Source organism: Sorex fumeus, unplaced genomic scaffold, assembly GCF_029834395.1.
Source record: "Sorex fumeus unplaced genomic scaffold, SorFum_2.1 ptg000063l, whole genome shotgun sequence".
In the NCBI taxonomy this organism is placed as follows: domain Eukaryota; kingdom Metazoa; phylum Chordata; class Mammalia; order Eulipotyphla; family Soricidae; genus Sorex; species Sorex fumeus.
The window spans coordinates 61,193,508-61,214,016 of NW_026606120.1; the positions used below are offsets into that span (position 1 = coordinate 61,193,508).

A 20,509-nucleotide genomic window follows, 5' to 3' on the forward strand; every position below is an offset into this window, starting at 1 on the left:
TTCCCATCTTGGTTTGTTTCATCATTGAGAAATCCTGTATCAAATACGTATGAAAGCCTAGAAATTTGAGGTCCAGAGAGCTGTAAAGTCATTTCTCCTTTTTTCTTCTTTAAGAGCTAGTAGAAGCCATTTCCCAGCATCACATTGACGATCTACCACCACCATCTCAGGAGCTCCTTGATGAAATTGGTAAGGAGTTTTCTTTGTTCTTCTTTTTGGGGGTGGGCTTGGGAGCCCCTCTCAGCAAGGGCCGGAGGATGCAGTGCTCCTTGGGTCCTGGGGCAGCAGCCAGTGATGGCTCAGATTGGGGTTGGTCGCCTCTTAACCCTGTACTATTTCTCCAGTTTCTCTAAGAGGTTTCCAGTACAGATTATCTTCTGTGGTCCTTTGTCTCAGATTGAGCACTAGTACAAAAGGCACTATCAAGGTCTGATTGAATATACAGAGTTCAGGAAAGGAATTTTAAAAAACAAAGGAAGTTTTCTAATAAAATGAGCCTCACATTACATGGAAGTCCGGCTGGGATAATTGGCCTGTGTCTGATGTCATTTTGTTATTTATAGAGTCTTTGGTAATGATTTAGAGGAAATAACAACATCTAAGTGGCTTATTGTGATGAAATTCTTTTATTAAAGGAATTTGTATCTACTTTTTTCATCAAATCAGTCATACCTGGAAGCTTGAATTCTGGCCATTCAAACCGAGACACTCAGTACTTGCAGTTTTCCCCGTTAGCTGGAGGTATTAAAGGTGGATGGATGGATGGTGGTGGATGGGTCTGTTTCCAGAGGGCGCGGGCAGGAAAGCACAAGATGTAATGAGACCAGAACTTTCAATTCTAGGCAGAGACTAAGAAATAGCAGTTCAGGATTTTTATTTTTCCTGCAGTTTTTTTACATTAAAATATTCTTAATAGTAAGGCACCACGATTTACATAGTTATTCATGGTTGAGTTGTATGCCTAAAATTCTAGAATAATCTTACCACCAGTGTCCCCCAACCGGTGTCCCCAGGTTCCCTCCCACCCCAAGCCTGCCTCCTTGACAGCCACATTTTAAGTTTGGTTGATGTCATTTGACTCTCATGCTTACAGTTTGACTCTGTGGTTTAGGTATATACATATACCATACCGCAGCACCGCTGATGTGCCCAAGGTCCCTGACCCTATTATCTCCAAGCAATTCACTTTTAACTGCAGCTGATTGGCTGGTCTTGCCACGCCAAGTTGATGCGGAAAAGAAATGGTGCATGATTTACTTTGTTTATTTCCCCAGGAAAAATCTGATTGCTCTCTGATCATCAGCTATTCCCTTTCCCTCTGAGGGAGCATCTCATTAGACCTCTGATGATCTCGTTCTTGGTTGGAGGCCAGTAGAGAATTTTTTGTTTGTTTTATGTTTTAGGGCTACACCCAGCTATGCTCAGGGCTTACTCCTCCTGACTCTGCATTCAGGAATCACTCATGATGGTGCTCAGGGGACCAAATGGGATGTTGGGGATTGAATCTGGGTCAGTCAGTCCTATTCAATGCAAGATCCTACCCATTCTATTATCACTCTGGCCCTCAGTGGAGAATACTTAACAACAGGGATATCAGGATCTCTGCGATGTCAGATAAGGAAAGAGAGGTGAATGCACTTACCTGGTCTGATTCGTCAGGTGTCATTCTCTTCACAAGCCCAGCCCATGGCCAGTGCCACAGTAAACTTGCTAGAACCATTCAGCTTTCAGAATCTTTCTTGGTTTTACTTTTCTTTTTAATCTTTCTTTGTTTATTTTTTTTTTTAGTTGATTGTGGGGCTCACTCCATTTGCTGCTGGGGATTGAACCTAGAACTCCGGTCTGCGGAGCATGTTCTCTAGCCTTTTAAGCTTTATCACCCTGGCCCCAGAGCTCTTGCTTGCCTCATCTAAGTCCTTCTAGATGCCACAAAGCCTTACTGATTACAGGGTTGTTGGGATACATTTTTGGTTTTTGTTTGGGCCACACCTTGAATCACATAGTACAGGGATCACTCTTGGCAGTGCTTGAGGGACCCCAATCACTCCTGGCGCACGATGCTGTGGGGTGCTGGGGATCTGACCCAGTTAGATCATGTGCACAACCAAGTGCCTTACCAGGTGTACTATTGCCCCAGCACCCTCCCCCCCCCCCCACCCCCCCAGCAAACTTGTAAGGTCTTTAATTGTCCCCACATTGACTTTCTGCCTCTGGGACATCCTGGGAAGTTCTCGCAAATTCCTTATCTTCTGTTGCTTTGCTTGGCTTTCTCCTTCCTCCTTCCTCCCTTCCTTCTTTCCTCTCCCTCCGTCTGTCCCTTCCTTCCTACCCTCTTTTTTCCTTCCTTCCTCCCTCCCTCCCTCCCTTCCTTCCTTCCTTCCTTCCTTCCTTCCTTCCTTCCCTCCCTCCCTCCCTTCCTCCCTCCCTCCCTCCCTTCCTTCCTTCCTTTCCTCTGTTCCTCCCTCCCTTCCTCCCTTCCTTCCTTCTTTCTCTCTCTTTCTCTGGTTTTGGTTTTGGGGCCACCCCCCAAAATACCTAAAACCTAGCACCTGGCCTAACCTGTATTGAACCCAAGTGCCTTACCCACTATACTATCACTTCAACTCTTGAGCCTGCCAGGAGTTATCCCTGAGCACAGAGCCAGGAGTAAGCTCTGAGCACTGTTGGATGTGGCTCAAAAATCCATTTTTAATATAATTTAATTTTTCTTTATTTTTCCCCTTTTTTTGTGTATGTGTGTGGTGGGGAGAGATCACATCCAACTATGCTCAAATGTTACTCCTGGATCTGCACTCAAGAATTACTCCAGGCGGTGCCAGGGCATCATATGGGATGCGGGGGTTCAAAGCCAGGTTGGCCCCATGCAATGCAAATGCCCTACCCATTGTACTATAACCCTGGACCCTAATTATTTTTATTCTTATGGTATAGTAACTCGAACCTAGGATTCCACGCATATGAGACATACACTTTTATCACTGAACCATATTCCTGGCCTAAAACACATTTTTTTATTCCAAATTATGAGAAATAGTCTTAAATTTATTTCTTTTATTTATTTTGCGTTTGTTTCTTTGTTTGGGGCCATACCTTTTGGTATTCAGGGCTTGCTTCTGCCTCTACATTCAGTGATCTCTCTTGGTGGGCTTAGAGAACCATATGAAATGCCAGGAATTAAACCTGGGTCAGCCATGTGCAAGACAAGTTCCCTTTCTGCTGTACTATGACTCCAGATCTGTGGTTTTTTTGTTTGTTTGTTTTGCTTTTGGGGTCACACCTGGCGATGCTCAGGGCTTACTCCTGGCTCTGCACTCAGGAATTACTCCCAGCAGTGCTCAGGGAACCATATGGGATTCCGGGGATCGAACCCTGGTTGGCCGCGTGTAAGGCAAACACCCTCCCCACTGTACTGTCGCTCCAGCCTCAAATCTCAATTCCACCTCTGGCTGCCTCTGCTATTCTTTTATTTTATTTATTTATTTCTTACTTTTTGGGTCACACCTAGCAATGCACAAGGGTGACTCCTGGCTCTTCACTCAGGAATTAACACCTGGCGGTACTTGGGGGACCATATGGGATGCTGGGAATCAAACCTGGGTCAACTGTGTGCAAGGCAAATGCCCTACCCGCTGTGCTATTGCTCCAGCCCCTAGATAATCTCCTTACCCTTTCTTTACCTTCTTGTATTTATCTGTTATATACAGATGAAGACAGTATCATGATCAGTCTCATAGGATTGTTGGGACAATGAATCAATCCTGAACTGTCAACTTGAACCAGTTTCACAGTTAGACAGGGCCTGCCCCATGGATGCCTCAGTGTTACCTGTTGGCATCATCATCATCATCTCTGAAATTGTGTCATACTTGTAAAATTCCTTCTTAAATCTGGGCTGCCGAAGCACAGCTTCTCAAACTTTTATGTTGTCTTGAGAGTCTGGAGGTTTTACTCTAACGCAGATTATTAGGCCCATGACCAGAGTTTCTGATTCAGTAGTCTGATTCAGAAGCCCACCCAAGAATTTGCCTATCTAACAAGTTCTCAGGGGACACTGAAGCTGTTGGTCTGAGGACCACCGTTGGAGTCCCCCTGCCCTAGGTCATAAGGTGCCATGCACAGAAGAAACGGGGGCTTCTTGCTTTTGTTGTGTGACAGAGCACTTGAAGCAGCAGGAGCCCTCATCCCCGGGACGGGAGGAGAAGGCAGCGTGCCAGCCAGGCCTCTCTGCAGCTGGTAAGCGAACCATTGGTCGGTGGAGGAAGGGGTGTCCCTTGTCAGTCACAGCTGCACATCACATCTGACTCTGCCACTTGCTGTAGTCTGGCAGACTGGTTTGTTTGTGCCCAGTGAACATAGGGGCTTCTGCTGCCTTGGTGCTTAGGGGTTGCTCCTGGTGGTGCAGGGTACCATGCGGTGCAGCGGATTGAACCTCAGGATCCCTCATGCAGACTGTGCCCTCACTCTGTCCTTTTGAGTGAGTCACATTGTCATTTCCTTGACTTTGTCTAGCAATTTCTTATCTAGCAATTTCTCTCACTTATGGTTTTGCCCCTCCCTTACCCCCCCCCCCTAGTTTGGGGCCACACTCTGCTGTACTCAGGGAACCTGTGTGGTGCTCTGAGCCTCAGGCATCTTCCTCTGTAAAATGGGGGATGATTGTTCCTACCTTATGCTGTGCATAGCTCCCTGCACAGGGCCTGTTCCATGCTAAGATACTTTGAACAAACGTCAGTCTCCTTCCTTTCAGAGAACTGCTGTCAGCATGAATCAAGACAGCATATGTAAAATGCCTGGCATACATGAAAGGCCACTCCCCTTTCCCACCCAGATTCCTCCCTTTGAAACAAGTGAGAATAGTGTTGTCCCCCAGAGCAAATTGGTGCAATTTGTTTTCACAGTCTCTCGTCTCTTGACTCCCAGTGTTGTGCCCTTTCCTTGCTCTCTCCGTCTGTTTTGCGCTTGGCACAGGAAGGGTGTCCTGTAGCTTTACCTGGCACCAAGGAGTTCCCCAGGCCCCAGAAGCAGCTGCTGCGAAGTGGGCGCCCTGCAGGCTGCCACCTGCACCTGCTGTCCCCAGTCGAGGGGAGCTGATGTGTGTCTTTAAGGACCACTGCAGAGCCCCGAGTCTCTGCACTCCATTTTAGACAGACCTTCTCAGTGTTTTTCCTGTTGTTCACCATAATAAAGTCAAGTTTTTCCAAATGTTTGTAGATCAAAGGCACTTAGAAGCGAGCAGTAATAAAGAAGATAGCAGCATGCTTTGGACTAAAGAATCACAGAATCTAGAAGAAGACACGGAGAGGTAACAGGAAAAGTTGAACTTTCAGAAGGAATTCAAAATCTGTCTGTATTCATTCTCCTAATATTGACAAATAGGAACAGGAAAAGTATACTCTTTTCCCCCTATGTTATCCTAATAAATACTATTTCTCAAAAGTATTTGTTTAAAACGTGTAAATGTGACAAAATATACAGGCATAAAATCTACCATCTCAGCAGTTTTTAAGTGAGCAGTTTCACGTGCTTTTGCAGCCAGTCCCCAGACTTTTTCATCATTTGAAATGGAAACCAACTGTCCATTCCCCTTCACCCCACCCCTAGCAACCACTGTTATGGTTTCTATTTATCCTCCCCCCCCAACCCCCCCAGTTTTTGGGCCACACCTAGCAGTGTTCAGGGTTGACTTCTGGCTCTCTACTCAGGAATCACTCCTGGAGGGGCTCGGGAACCATATTTAGTGTGGGGTATGGAATCTGGGTTGGTCACATGCAAGGCCAATCTTGCTCTGTTCTATTGCTGTTCTATTCTATTCTGTATCTGTTCTGTTGCTCTGGCTTAGCCCTGTTTTGTGTGTGTGCACGTGCGTATGTGCATGCATGCGTGTATGCATGTGTGTTGGGAGGGGGCACACACCTGGCTGTGCTCAGGGCTTATTCCCAGATGTGTTCAGGGGTTGCCCCTGGTGGGGCTGTGGGGTGAGGAGTGGGGTGTTAGGAACCCTTCCACCCTCATCCCACAGCCCTGCCAGTGTCTTACCTGATGCTCTATCTCTTCCTCTGGCCCCTGTTTTCTGTTTCTTTGAGACTGACTATTCTTGATACTTCCTGTAAGTCAATATATGTCTTTTATAAGTTTTATTTCACTTGGCACGTCTTCACAATTTATCTAGGTAGCATGTACTAGAATGTTCTTCCTTTATAAGGCTAAATTCTGTTACATGTGTGAGCATGGGAAGAGGGAGAGAGAGGGAGGTGGAAAGAGAGAATTTTATCTGTTTATCTGTTAGTGGACCCTGAGTTGCTTCCACCGTTTGGCTATTGGAAATAATGTTGCTATGAACATGGGTGTATAAATATCTTTAGAGATACCCAGCTTTTAATTTGTCTGAATATATACCCAGAAGTGGTATAGTGGGATCATATGGCAAATCTATTTTTAATTTTTGAGAAAATACCACGCAGTTCTCCACAGCAGCTGCTCCATTTTATCGTCCCACTAATGTTGCACAAGGGTTCTCCCACAGCCTTGCCCAATGCTTGTTCTTTTTTTTTTTCTTTAATAGTAGCCATCCCAACATTATGAGGTGATACCTCATTATAGTTGTGATTTGCATTAGTAACATTGACCAACTCTTCAATGGCCATTTGAGTATCTTGGAGAAATACCCTTTCAAGTCTTCAAGTCTTTTCACTGTGTGTGTGTGTGTGTGTGTGTGTGTGTGTGTGTGTGTGTGTGTGTGTTTCGGCTCACACTTGACTCAAGATCAGGGGGCCATATGCAGTGCCAGAGTTTTGAACTGAAGCCACAACTGTTTCAACCTTACCTTCTGTATTGTATCTTTGACCCTTTCGCCCATTTTTTTTTCTTACTGAGTTTTTTTAATTGGGGGTGGGGAAGGGGAAACTATCAGCTATGCTCAAGGCTTACTCCTGATTCAGTGCTTAGGAATCATTTATAGTCGTGTGTGGGGACCTAACACAGTGGCAGGAACAGAACCAGAATTGGCTGCATTCAAGGCAAGCACCTAAACCCTGTTCTAGCTCTCTTGCCTTCTTATAGTTTTTTTTTTTAATTTCTTTTCCCATCATTTTTGTGAGGTGAACACAGGTTTTAACTTTTAATAATTTATTTTTACACTGGGATAAATGTATACAGCATTTAACTGGATGGAAGAGAATTTTTAGGTCTTTTCTTCCAAATAAGAGAAAAGGAGATTAGCTATCTGTTACTGTGTTAGTATGAAAACACAAGATTGCTTCTAGAAATTTGATTCCTGATTTGGAGCTCTCTTTCTAATCCTGTGGTGAGATAAACCCCTCATGCTTATCTCCTTTTTCTCCAAACTTCTTTTATTGTGTTTGGACAGTCACTCCGGTCAGGGCAAGGGGGAGGTAGGTGAGACACTCTACTTGAGCACAAAATTGAAGGAGGTACCAAAAATTCCTCAGGAGTTGAGATATGATGTTCTCTTTAATAAAATATTTAAAAATTCAAAATTAGTGTAAAAAACCCAATGAATCAGCAATGAAGTTTTGCTGCTCTCTGAGCTCAGGAATCACTTTTTGGCAGGTTTGGGGGACCTTAAGGTATGTTGAAGATTGAACCTAGGTCACCTGCATGCAAGAGAAGCACATTGCATTCTGTACTATCTCTCTAGTCCCCCTCATACATTTAAATTTGTTTTTGTTTGTTTGTTTGTTTTATTTAGGGGCTACCTGGTGATGCTCAGGGGTAATTCCTAGCTCTGCACTCAAAAATTACTCCTGGCAGTGCTTGGGGGAACATAAGAAATGCCAGGGATTGAACTTGGGTCGACCCTGTGCAAGGCAAGCATCCTTCCTGCTGTACTGTCTCTCCAGACCCCAAACATCGAAATTTTAAAGAAACTCAGAACTGAGCTTCATCCTGACCATGTCTCTAGGGGAGGGACACCCTGACACTGCAAAACATTAAGTGCCCAAACTGACTTTGTCTCCCAGAGCAAGAGACACCCATGTAGTCAGGGCTGGGCTGGCAGAGCCACTGCGGACAGCCAGCATGCCTGGCTCTTTGATCTTGTGACTGCCTGTAGCATGTTGGTCTTTATTTTCAGGCTTGTTGCCTTCTGGTTGCAAAATGGCTGCTGTCCACATGTCAGGCACAGATTGTAGGGCAGAGCAAAGGAATACGGTCATCCCAGCCAGCCTTTTTTTTTGAAAACAAGAACTTCCTAGAGCCCCTTCTCAGCACATGTCCACTTACATGATCTCTGTGCTCCAATGTGATACAGTCCCTCTGAGTTGTAATGGGGTCTGGAAACTGAATCTTTAGCTTTTTAGCAGCTACAGAAAAAGAAAGCAAGGGAGAAAAATCATTGTAAGGTATTATAGCTCCTAGGTAGTAAATCCAGTTTATATCACATTTTCCAAGAGCTAAATATTTTCCTTGAAGATGGAACAAAAAATCACTGTCACTGTCCTCCCATTGTTCATCGATTTGCCCGAACGGGCCCAGTAACGTCTCCATTGTGACATTTGTTTGGCATATCGAATACGTCACGGGTAGCTTGCCAGGCTTTGCCGAGCGGGCAAGATACTCGGTAACTTGCCGGCCTCTCTGAGAGGGGTGGAAGAATCGAACCTGGGTTGGCAGGGTTTGCCGTATGCGCAACAACAACAACAAAAAAATAGTGCCGGAAGGGAAGGTCTGAGAAGTAGAGGAGGGAAGTTGGAAAAGGTTCTTGTGGGGGGCATAAGACAAAAGTAAGTGAAGAGGAAGATAAATATTTATTAGACTTTTGCCTAGTGTGTAATGAATTCCATTCCTTCCATATCCCCAAAACAACCTCAGTAAACATCTATGCCATTGTTCTCAGCAAAAGGAGAGGAGCTCCAGGAGGTGTGGAGTTGCTTTGATTTTTGAAATGTAGAGGACTTTGCTTCTCACCCACAGTTAGCTGCTTTTGGGATTTTCTCCCTTTTTCCAAAGGGTGGTCCATGCCAAACACAGCTCACAGATGGCCACTCAGCTCAGTCCTTGACACCATGCCAGAGTGGAAGATATTTTTTCAGATGGGTGGGACTTTGTAGGCCTCCTGAAAATACAATCTTTACCCTAAATACTTTATTTTTCTGAAAAATAAAGCAAAGTTTTAATTTAAAATTAAAATATCACTTCAGCGATTCATTTTTATTTCATTTTATTTTAAAAACAAACTTGCAGTATTATATAAAGTAACCTCATTTTAAAAAATTTATTCCTCTCATAACAGTAATCTGACACTTTAATTTATAATGTAATCTATAGCACTAGCTAGAAGGTTAAATGTAATAACACAGATTTGTTGGCCATAAATTGTGTTGAGTGTCTAAAGCTTTCTTTTAAAACTAAAAGACTCCACACATTTTATTTTATTATTTTTTTTCATTTTTTATAATTTTATTTATTGAATCACTGTGAGAGCAGTCACAAAGCTTTTGGGTCTAAGTCTCGGTCACACAATGGAACACCCGTACCTTCGCCATTGCCCATTCTCCACCCCCAACAACCCCAATATACCACCATCCCACACCCTCCCCCTACCTGTGGGGCAGATCATTTCCATATTACTCTCTCTCTACTTTGGTCACATTCAATATTTTGACACCAGACCCACCATTCTTATTTGAGATTGTGCCCCAACACTCAGATCTGCTGAAAAAGCAACAGTAGGCAACTTGTTTTCTATTGCTGGTTATGAATAACATGATGTCATGTGGCTGCAGTAGTGGCCGTGTGATTTTGAAATTCCGAAATTTTAACACTTAAATCTGGAGGGATTTCTCCCAAAACCTGTTAAGACTCCAAACATTTTAAATAAAGAAGATATTTTTATTATACACACAACTTTATTTATTTTTTTAAAAAATTTTAAATGTAGGAGTACTGCTATTTATTCAGCCATTGATTACGCTGATTGAATTGGGCATGAACTCCACATTACTTTTTTTTAAATTCAGAATGTTAATTTTATTTAGTTTTATTTTTTATTGAATCATCGTGAGATACAGTTACAAAGCTTTCCTGTTTGAGTTTGAGTCATACAATGATCAAACACCCAACACTCCACCAATACACATCTTCCACCACCAATGTCCCCAGTATCCCCCCCCCCCACACACACACCTCCCCCTGCTGCTATGGCAGACAATCTCCCCTATACTCTCCTTTGTATTGCTTGTTAAGAATAGCATAAGATGTCCTGGAATTCTAAAATTTCAGATAATTAGGGTTTGGAGAAATCTCTGCAGCAAACTACTCAGTTCGGAGATTCTTTTGTGTGTCTCTGGATTATGACCATGAAGGAGCTTAAGTAGCAGCTGGAGGCATTTTGTGAGCATGACTTCCAGAGTCCCATGCGGATGGGAGGGAGATGAGACAGACCAGCCCATCCCCTGTCCCTTGAGGCCTGGAGTTTGCCGTCATTGACCTGCGTACCTGCACTTCTCATTGGGTTCTGGAAGTTGGGTTCTGGAAGTTAGCAGCCACTGAGGTTTTTAGAGGGCAGTTGAAGGGATGACGCCTACCCCTGTCTGAGGCACGCCGGTGAAGTTGGCCTGGCTTAAAGTCCAGAGTCATCTCTGCATCGAGCTGCTCGGTTCAGAGATGCTTTTGTGTGTCTCTGGATCTTCTGTGTTTCCATCTTTTCCAGGGAAATAAACTATTGGCATATGCCCTGCAGGGTGCGCCATGCTATTGGTCCTAACTGCAGCTTTTGATCTCTTTTGAGATTTATGGGTCTCTGAAATAAGGCCAGTAAATGAGCTTGTATAGCTGAGCCAGAGGTGGTTTGTGGATGTGGCTCCCACATATCTAACTTTTTTTTGGCTTTTTTTTGCGGGGGGGTCACACCTGGTGATGCACAGGGGTTACTCCTGGCTCATGCACTCAGGAATTACTCCTGGCGGTGCTCAGGCAACCATATGGGATGCTGGGAATCGAACCCGGTCGGCCGCATGCAAGGCAAATGCCCTACCCGCTGTGCTATTGCTCCAGCCCCCCACATACCTAACTTTTGACTGTTTAATTTCTTGGTAAATTTGGCCCCAAGTTGTTGGGGTATGGCCAAAGGCAGAGTGGCAATTTGAGTATAAGGAAGCCTGAAGGCACCATCAGGCTACTGATGCACTCGCCCTGCAGGTACAGGTTGACTTGCTGGCGGAACCATACCCTTACAACTTTATTTTTTATTTTGTTTATTTTTTAATTGTAGGAGTACTGCTATTTATTCAGCCACTGGTTAAGGTGACTGAAGCTGACATGATTGCCACATTCCTTTTTTTTAAAATTTTTAATCGAATACCCATGAGATAGACCATTACAAAGCTGTTCATGATTGGGTTTCAGTCATACAATGATCCATCACCCATCCCTCCATCAGTGTACATTTCCCACCACCTGTGTCCCCCATTTCCCACCATCCCCCCAACACCTCACCCCCAATCCCCAGCCTCCCTCTGTGGCAGGCACTTTTCTTCTTTCTATTGTTTTCCTTTTGTGCATTATGGTTTGCAATACAGGTACTAAGAGGTCATTGTGTTTGTTCAGGCATTCAGTATTTTTATTGGATGGTAAAGCATTACTGCGTGGCAGCTTTGGGGTTCGGACATGACTGCTCAGGCTTCCGTAAGTACAGGGAGGTAGGGAGAGGTAGCCCCTCCTGACCCTGAGAAAGCCTGGAGATTTCAGTCATAAAACCTGCATATCCAAATTTTCAAGAGGTTAGTATCTAGGTGAGATCTGTCCTGAGACAGTAAAGTCTGGCCAGGGGCATTGTGGCGATTTTGGACTGTAGGAGCAAGTGGCTGCTGGGGGCTCTGCTTGGGCAGTCACCAGGCCAACCTGCACCCCCTCCGATATACCCTGATCTGCTCAGCCTTGTGCAAGTCCAAGATTTATTTATTTTGCTTTTGGGGTCACAACCAGTGAGATGCTCAGAGGTTATTCCTGGCTCTGCACTCAGGAATTACTCCTGGCGGTGCTCAGGGCACCATATGGGATTGCTGGGAATCGAACCTGGGTCGGCCACATGCAAGGCAAACGTTCTTCCCACTGTGCTGTCACTCCAGCCTCACAGGTCTGAGATTAACTGTGGCTTTTGATTTCTTTAGAGATTTATTTATGGGCTGAAGCAAGGCCGATAAGTAAGCTTGTATAACTGAGCTGGAGGTGGTTTGTGGGCATGACTCACGCGTACCTAACTTTTGGTCATTTAATTTCTCGAAAAGTTTGGTCCCAAGTTGTTGCGGACTGACCACAGGCACAGAAGCAATTTTAGGGTATCAGGAAGCCTGAAGACACCATCAGGTTGCTGATGCACTTGCCCCGCAATTACAGGTTGATCTGCTTGTGGAGCCATACCTCCTATCTTAAGTTCTTGGAGGCAATTTCTTTTTCTTCTAAGGACCTCTCCTGGTAGTGCTCAGCCCGAGGGGCCCATCTGGGCCACGCCCGGTAAAGCTTTGGGGACCAGGAGTCAAAGTGGGCCCCACGTGCTGCTCTTGTGCACTTGCCCTATCTCCCCAATGCAGAGGCAGGTTTTTTTTTTTTTTTGCTTTTTGGGTCACACCCAGTGATGTTTAGGGGTTACTCCTGGCTCATGCACTCAGGAATTGCTCCTGGCGGTGCTCAGGGGACCATATGGGGTGCTGGGAATCGAACCTGTGTCGGCCATGTTGGCTGCGTGCAAGGCAAATGCCCTACCCGCTGTGCTATCGCTCCAGCCCCAGAGGCAGGTTTTTTTTTTTTTAAATATTTTATTAGCGAATCACCATGTGGTACAGTTACAGACTTCCAGACTTTCATGCTTGTGTTTCAGTCATATGATGATTGAGTACCCATCCCTCCACCAGTGCCCATTTTCCACCATCAGTGGTCACAACATCCCTCTCACCACCCCTACTCTGTCCTCTCCACCCCACCTGGCCTCTGTGGCAGGGCATTCCCTTTTGCTCTCTCTCTCTCTGTCTCTCTCTCCTTTTGGGTGTTGTGGTTAGGCAGTTCTTAAGCTTTGAAAACATTTAGGAATGAGTGTGCAGATCTCATGTAGGTGGGAATTGATGGGGTGCCCGCATTGGACTTCAGGAAAGAGTGAGCTCACCAGTGGCAAGGCCTTCTGTCAAGGTTATAAAGGGAAATCTGGAGGCTCTTTGAAATTGTATCTGAGTGACCTCTGCAATTCTCTCCAGCCTCTTGACCTAAGGGACCAGTGTCAGGGATCTCTCATTTTTTTATTGTGTGTAGTGAAAGCCCAAGTTCAAATGTTCTTTTCCACACTGGAATGGGAGTGACCATGTCTCAATTCTCTTCACATGGCAGGGCTCACTCCACTCTCGATGAAGACCTGGAAAGATGGCTGCAGCCCCGTGAGGACAGCGGGGTGCTGGAAGATCTGCTCAAGGGCTCTGCAAGAATAAACAGGCATTTTCTTCTTTTCCGTGGCACAGGGTGGGGGGAAGGATAGATTTGGTATTGTTTTAAGTGCCGCAGTTCCTAGGATAATAAATGTATGCAGATGGAGTTGCATCACTCAGAGACACTAGCCCTGACTCCTGTCTGCCCCCTCAGTTGCCCTTCTTCTCTCACTTACCACAGAGTTTAGGATACTGATGGCAGATTGATACTTGTATGGAGAAAGACTCTAAGACTGTCATCTTCAACATTTCACTAGTCATTTGAATTAAATCAAGGGGCCAGACTTCCCACATTTTTAGATAATGTAAATGTAAGCATGATTATTAATGTGATGAATAATCAACTTCCTTCCAAATGGTCCTGATGGGGAAAAGGTCAGATTTCACTGAAAGATGGGCACATTTCATGCTTTTGATGTTGGGGACCAAACCCAGTGCCTCACACATGCAGAACTAAATGCTCTATTGCTAAATTGTATTCTTTGCTCCAAAGAAGTAGAGGAGTTAGAAGATTTAGAAGCCTGTGATTCCAAAGCTTTCGAAGCCTGAGAAGAAGGAGTGTGGGGCTGGAGTGATAGTACAGTGGGTGGGTACTTGCCTTGCACACAGCCAACCTGGGCTCAATCCCTGGCACATTGTCGGGTTCCCCAAACACTGCCAGGAGTGAGTCTCGAGTATAGAACCAGCATTAAATGTGTAAAAAAAGATGGTACAGAGGCTGGAGCGATAGCACAGCGGGTAGGGCATTTGCCTTGCACACAGTCAATATGGCCGACACAGGTTCGATTCCCAGCATCCCATATGGTTCCCCGAGCACCACCAGGAGCAATTCCTGAGTGCATGAGCCAGGAGTAACCCCTGAGCATCACCGGGTGTGACCCAAAAAGCAAAAAAAAAAAATGATGGTACACCTAGATCCAAAAGTAATGGTAATGGAGTGATAGTTCAGCGGGTAAGGTATGTGGCTTACACATAACCAGGTTGAACTCTGCACCACATATGGTCTCCCGATCCCTACCAGGAGTGACCCGGGAGTATACATAGCCTCAACCTTGAGTATAGCTTGGTGTTGCCTGAAAACAGCAGCAGCAACCAAAAATAAATAAAGTACAGACAATGAGAGCTCTCACTTACTGAACAATGTTTTTTATTGGAAATGTTTACTCAGTAAAATTTCATTGAAGTTCGGAAGCATGATTTGTCTATGCCCAACACTTAGCGTGCCTTTCGGACATGGTCAGAATTCAGGAAATTCTTTTTGACCAAGGCATGGACCAACTCTGAGGCCTCAGTTTAATGCAGTTGCTGAAAATGGTCAATGCAGCATTAGTGCTTAAAAGAAGTCTTCTATTCAGACCAAGAAAATTCTCATGGGGGCTGGGGAGACAGTACAGTAGATAGAGTGCTTGCCTTGCATGTGCTCAGACTTTTGAACTATCACCCTAGTTGTTTATTATTTTGTTTGTTTTTATTTTGTTTTGGGGCCACACCTGCTGATTTTCAGGGCTGACTCCTGTCTTTGCTCACAGGGATCACTCCTGGTGACCGTAGGGGGTGCTGGGGATTGAACCCCAGTTGGCCACTTGCAAGGGAAATGCCCTCCCACTGTACTGTCCCTCAGACCCCTATACCTGACCTTTTATTTTATTAGTTTTGGTTTTCCCAAACGGTATTCAGAAGGTCTGATGATTATCAGCCCAGCTCTGTGGGCCCAGTGTTGATGAAAGCCACCAGCACCACACCCTGCATGCCAGGGGAAGCTGTGCCGTACTGTGAAGAGCTGGGGTCCGAATGTGTGCCAGGCATGCACTCTGGCTCCTTGAACTATCTCCCTGGCCCCACGGTGTCACATTTTAAAAGGGACATTCACAAGCAGAAGAGGTTGGCCATGAGCAGTCATAGGCCTGGAAACAGGAGAACAGCTGAGGAGGGAGGTTTAGCCTGGAAAGGGCAGATGGAGTGGAGAATCTGCCCTCAAATACCTGGAATACTGGAAAGTGAAAAGGGTCAGTTTACTCTCTTCTACCCCAGTGGTTAGAACTGGAGATTGGAAACTGCAGAGTAAGGGATTGGTATTCAGGAAAGAATAAGTTTTCTAATCGCCAGGACTGTTTGGTAGGAAGCCAGATGCCTTTTCACTTACTTTACACTTTACAGCTCCTTCCCCTCCGTAGAGGCTGGCTGATACTGATCTGGGGCATTTGCATGGAGGTGGAAGATGATCTCAAGGCCGTCCCAGACTCTAGAACCTATCATTTTGTTAGTGCTGCAATTGGGAATGGGGGGTGGACGGGTGGGGACACAACACTGACACACCTTTCTCACCCTAGCTGCTTTTATTTTCTTTTTCATAGTTTGTTTGTTTGAGTATCCACTGAATTGGAAACAGGAAAACCCTTCAAATAGTGTTTGGAATTTTGAGCACAGCTTGAGTTGAGCACTGCATCACCATGACTGGAGGTGCTGGTGGGGAGGACACCTCTGCCCTTCAGGTGCTTGGAGTAGTCAGAGGAGGATTTCGGCCTGGAGATGGCCAGGCTGGTAATCTTAGATCTTAGTGTTCTACTTCACAGGGAGTTTCAGAAAGTGATAAAGTGATAAAATGGTGTCTGTGAAAAGGGCACCAATTACAGCGTCACTGAAATGTTGTTTTCCTTTGACTAGATAGTGGCCAGTGGTTGAGACACACTGCCTGGGCCAGAGAGCAGCTCTGAGAACTACTAGACATATAATTTAACGTCTCTGTGCCTTAATTTCCTCTTTTATCTTCTATCAGTGGGGATACTCTTTAATTTTTTTAGGTGTGTTGAGAATTGAATTATTAATAACAATAGTAGTTACTAAATTTTCTCTGGAGGGTATTTCTGTTCCACTGACCATTATACATGTAGTTTTTATTGAGGCCTAAAATCATTGTCATTGAAGGGAGCCACATACCAAGAATCACGAAGTTGATGAAAAGAAGAAGAAAGGGGAAGCAAGCATCACATCAGAGAAAAGTTCAGAGAGCATTTTAGGAACACCTGAAAAAGGTAAAAATTTATATAGTTAAAATGTAGCCGGTAGATCTGGACTTTGATAAGCATCAGAGTGATTTAGAAATGATTCCCAGATTATATACATAAACTTCTCATAGTTTCCTTTGTAGTTCAGCCCAGGTTTTCTTTTCATTTACAATCATATCTTCAAAACATTAACAACATCCAGCTCTCAAGCATGCCTTTGGCCAGTCTCATTATCCTTATCTGGCACATTATCTGGAAGGATGTTTTGCTACTAATTGTCTGCTGTCTTCAAGAGTTCTAAATTTAACTCACAGAGGCTGCACAATCCAGTAAGACATAAATCGTATGATTTGAATGACGTTTACAAGTATTATTGATGCTAACCTTAATTTCAAAACACTTTAAAACTTCTGTGTCACGGTAAATGATATGATACCCTTCTATATTTATGTTCCTCCTACTCAGGAAGTTAGAGACATTAACTGGAGATCATCTGATAGTGCTTTCATCCCTTTCCCAGTCCATTCTCATTCTCCTCCTGTCTGTGTCCTTCTCTGTCCCCTGGGGGAGGGGAGTGACCCTTGTGAACTATCTCCTGGGCCTCCTGGACAGCTGGTTTCCTGTTGGCCAAAGTGAGGCCCCCTGTAGATCAGAGGGGAGGGGAGCACTGAGGGTGTTACTTCCTTTGCCCGCTGACTTTCAGCTCCTCCTTGTTGCACATAAATGGTATCTCTTCACAAACAAAGCTTCATTTTTGTTTATTTGTTCATTTATTTGGGGGCCACACCTGTCTGTGCTTGAGGACTCTGCACTCAGGGATGGGTTCTGGAGGGCTCAGGGTACCGGGGACCAAACCCAGTGAAAGGCAAACGCCTTATGCAGTCCTGCTTCCCCTTGTTTTTGTAATTACGAATTTTCTACAAAGTTGAGAAGAGTGAGTTGTGGGTTCCAATTCAAATCTGTGGTCAAAGAAAATTTTATCTTAAATGTTATTTTAAACTGGGGAAATAGCTCAAAGGGCTGGAGTGCAAGAAGAGTCTTGGATTTGATTCTGGCACCACATGGTCCCCAAGCACCTGAAGGAATAGCCTCTGAGCACTCCAGATCAGAACCGTTCTTCCCCCCCAGAACTACCCACCTGGTTACCTGAGTATGAGGGATGAGTGGAGAGGCGTTTTTAGAGAAGAGGGCACTGGAACTTTGGGATGGGATGATGGGTATTATATACCTATAGATGTATAAAACTCAGCTCCATAATATTGTCAACTGATGGTAATAAAACTATTTTCTGACTATTCTAAACACATAACTTTATTAAAGCAATGGGGAAAAAAACTAGCAAGTTGAATGACCTTTCTGCATTGAGGATTTACCAGTTTTCAGCTCTAGTCTTTATAACTTTTTTTTTTATGTAGGAGTACTGCTATTTATTCAGCCACTGATTAGCTGATTGAATTGAGCATGAACTCTACCTTACTTTTCTTTTTTTCATAATTTTAATTTTTTCCTTATATTTATTTATTGAATCACTGTGGGAAAAGTTACAAAGCTTTCAGGTTTAAGTCTCGGTCATACATTGATCAAACACCTTTCCCTTCACCAGTACTCATTTTCCACCACCAAGAACCCCAATATACCCCCCTCCCACCCCTCCCAATGCCTGTGAGGCAGATAATTACTACTTATTTCTTCTCTACATTGATTACATTCATTATTTTGACAAAAGATGCACCATTATTGTTTAGAATTCCCCCCCCAACAATCAGAATTGCTGAAAAGGCATTGTGAAATACTTTGTTTTCTATAGCTGGTATGAGAATCATATAATGTCATATAATGATTTTGGATTTCTGCAAAGAGCCAGATCATTACAAGATTGGTTTCGGTGTGTCTGGTGTTGTGGCTGTGCTGGAGAGCCACTCGTGGGGGGCAACTCTTGACCCCGGTAGGGTGTGAAGGATGAACTGGTACCGCCCCCCCCTTCCCATGAGACTGTAGTTGCCCTGTCACCGCCGGCTCATACTTGGCTTTCCTTTAAGTTCTGCGGTGGTGGCCACCTTGCTACCAGAGGCGGGGGGGGGGGGGGGGCGGAAGGGGGAAGGGAGCAACACCCTTTCCCTCCCGGGGAAGCATGGTGCTGTAGTTTAACAGATGGTCCATTCACCTTTCTGCCACAAGTTGCTGGGCTCTGGATTAAGTCCTTTTGCCTCTGGAGCCATGGCTGTGCTAGAGAGCCGCTCATGGGGGGCAACTTGTGACCTTGGTAGGGCGTGAAGGATGAGCCAGTACCGCCCCCCTTCCCATGAGACTGCAGTTGCCCCGTCACCGCCAGCTCATACCTGGCTTCCCAATAAGCTCTGAGGCAGCGACCACCTTGCTTGCTGCCGGGGGGGAGGGGAGAGGCAGAAGGGAGCAACACCCTTTCTTTCCCGGGGAGGCATGGTGCCGTAGTTTAATGCATGGCCCATTCACCTTTCTGCCGCAAGTTGCTGGGCTCTGGATTAAGTCCTTTTGCCTCTGGAGCCATGGCCATGCTGGAGAGCCGCTTGTGGGGAGCAACTCGTGACCTCGGTAGGGCATGAAGGACAAGCCGTACTGTCCCCCTTCCCATGAGACTGCAGTTGCCCCATCACCTCTGGCTCACAACTGGCTTTCCAGTAGTTCTGAGACAGTGGCCACCTTGTATGCGGTCCAGATGCATTTCTACCAAAAGCCACTGGGTTTTGAGATTTGTTTCTGAGTCCCTGGAATCATGGCCATTAATCTGCTTGATCAGGAGCCAGAGAGGCCATTTGTAGGTGGTGACTCAGGGTCTCGTTGGGATGGGGAGGAAAGGGCCAGTTCCACCCCCATCTGGTGAGGCCCCACATGTCTCGTCACTCTAGGCCCAAACCTGACTGTCCTGTGGCCTCTGGAGGATGGCGGTCACCGGGCCACCAGGGGGAACAGGCCAAGGCACAAAACCTATTCCCACCTGGATTGGCCCAGCGCCAGTAACCTACTGCAGGGACAGGACGCATTTCTGCCAAAATCCTTTGGGTTTCGAGATTTGTTTCTGAGTCTCTGGGATCATGGCCGTTAAGCAGTTTGATCAGGAACCAGAGGCCATGCCTCCAATTATACAGCTGAGCTGGAGGTGGTTTGTGAGTATGTCTCCCACATACCTAACTTTTGGCCGTTTACTTTCTTGGTAAACTTTGCCCCCAAGTTTTTGGGGTCTGGCCAAAGGCACAGCAGCAGTTTGGGGGTATCTGAAAGTCTGATGCTGATGCACTCACTTCACAGGTACAGCAGTTTGGGGGTATCTGAAAGTCAGGCTGCTGATGCACTCACCTCACAGGTACAGATTGACCTGCTGGCGGCACCATACCCCCTCCATTCTTCTTTTTCAAAAGGTTAGCCAGGACATTCTGCGGAGCTCTCTTTGAGGAGCTTTAGTTTATAGTCTTTGGGTCTTGGCCGATGATGAGATTACATGGTGCCCGGGGCAGTTTGTGGGTGTGACTGCTAACCTTCTGGAAAACGCCCTACCCACTGTGCTATTGCTCCAGCCCCTGCAAGTTCTTAGTAAACTTGAAATAGCAATTTCTTGGTAAACTTGGCCCCAAGTTATTGGGGTCTGGCCAAAGGCACAGCAGCAATTTTGGGGTATCTGGAAGCCTGAAGTCACCATCAGGCTGCTGATGCACTCACCCCACAGGTACAGGTTGACCTGCTGGCAGCACCATACCCCCTCAATAATTTCTTTTATATTGCTTCCTCTAACAAAATGGTAAGTGGAATTATTGAAAAAATATCTCAGTAAAAGAAAATTTGTGAAATTGTTACATCTCTCAATGGTGTTATTAAAGTCATTGTCTGAAGATTGATTTACTGAGATATTTGTTGGTAGTTGAGCCTTCTGTGTTATTATTTATGCTTATTGAGCGTAGTGGCCTTTTAAAAAAATTTTATTGAATCGTCGTGAGATACACAGTTACAAAGTTATTCATGATTAGGTTTCAGTCATGAAATATGCCAACACCCATCCCTTCACCAGTATATATTTCCCACCACCAATGTCCACACAGTTTT

At 45.2% G+C, this 20,509-nt stretch overlaps 1 protein-coding gene across 1 annotated transcript in view; it reads left to right on the forward strand.

Annotated features, from left to right (window-relative positions):
* TEX14 (testis expressed 14, intercellular bridge forming factor) overlaps window positions 1–20,509 on the forward strand; it is a 108,667-nt gene that overhangs the window by 85,981 nt on the left and 2,177 nt on the right. The window contains exons 26-30 of the mRNA XM_056127599.1: window positions 121–189; window positions 4,156–4,233; window positions 5,212–5,302; window positions 13,336–13,437; window positions 16,356–16,462. Of these exons, the coding sequence (XP_055983574.1) occupies window positions 121–189; window positions 4,156–4,233; window positions 5,212–5,302; window positions 13,336–13,437; window positions 16,356–16,462 (447 nt within the window). The remainder of the gene's footprint in view (window positions 1–120; window positions 190–4,155; window positions 4,234–5,211; window positions 5,303–13,335; window positions 13,438–16,355; window positions 16,463–20,509) is intronic.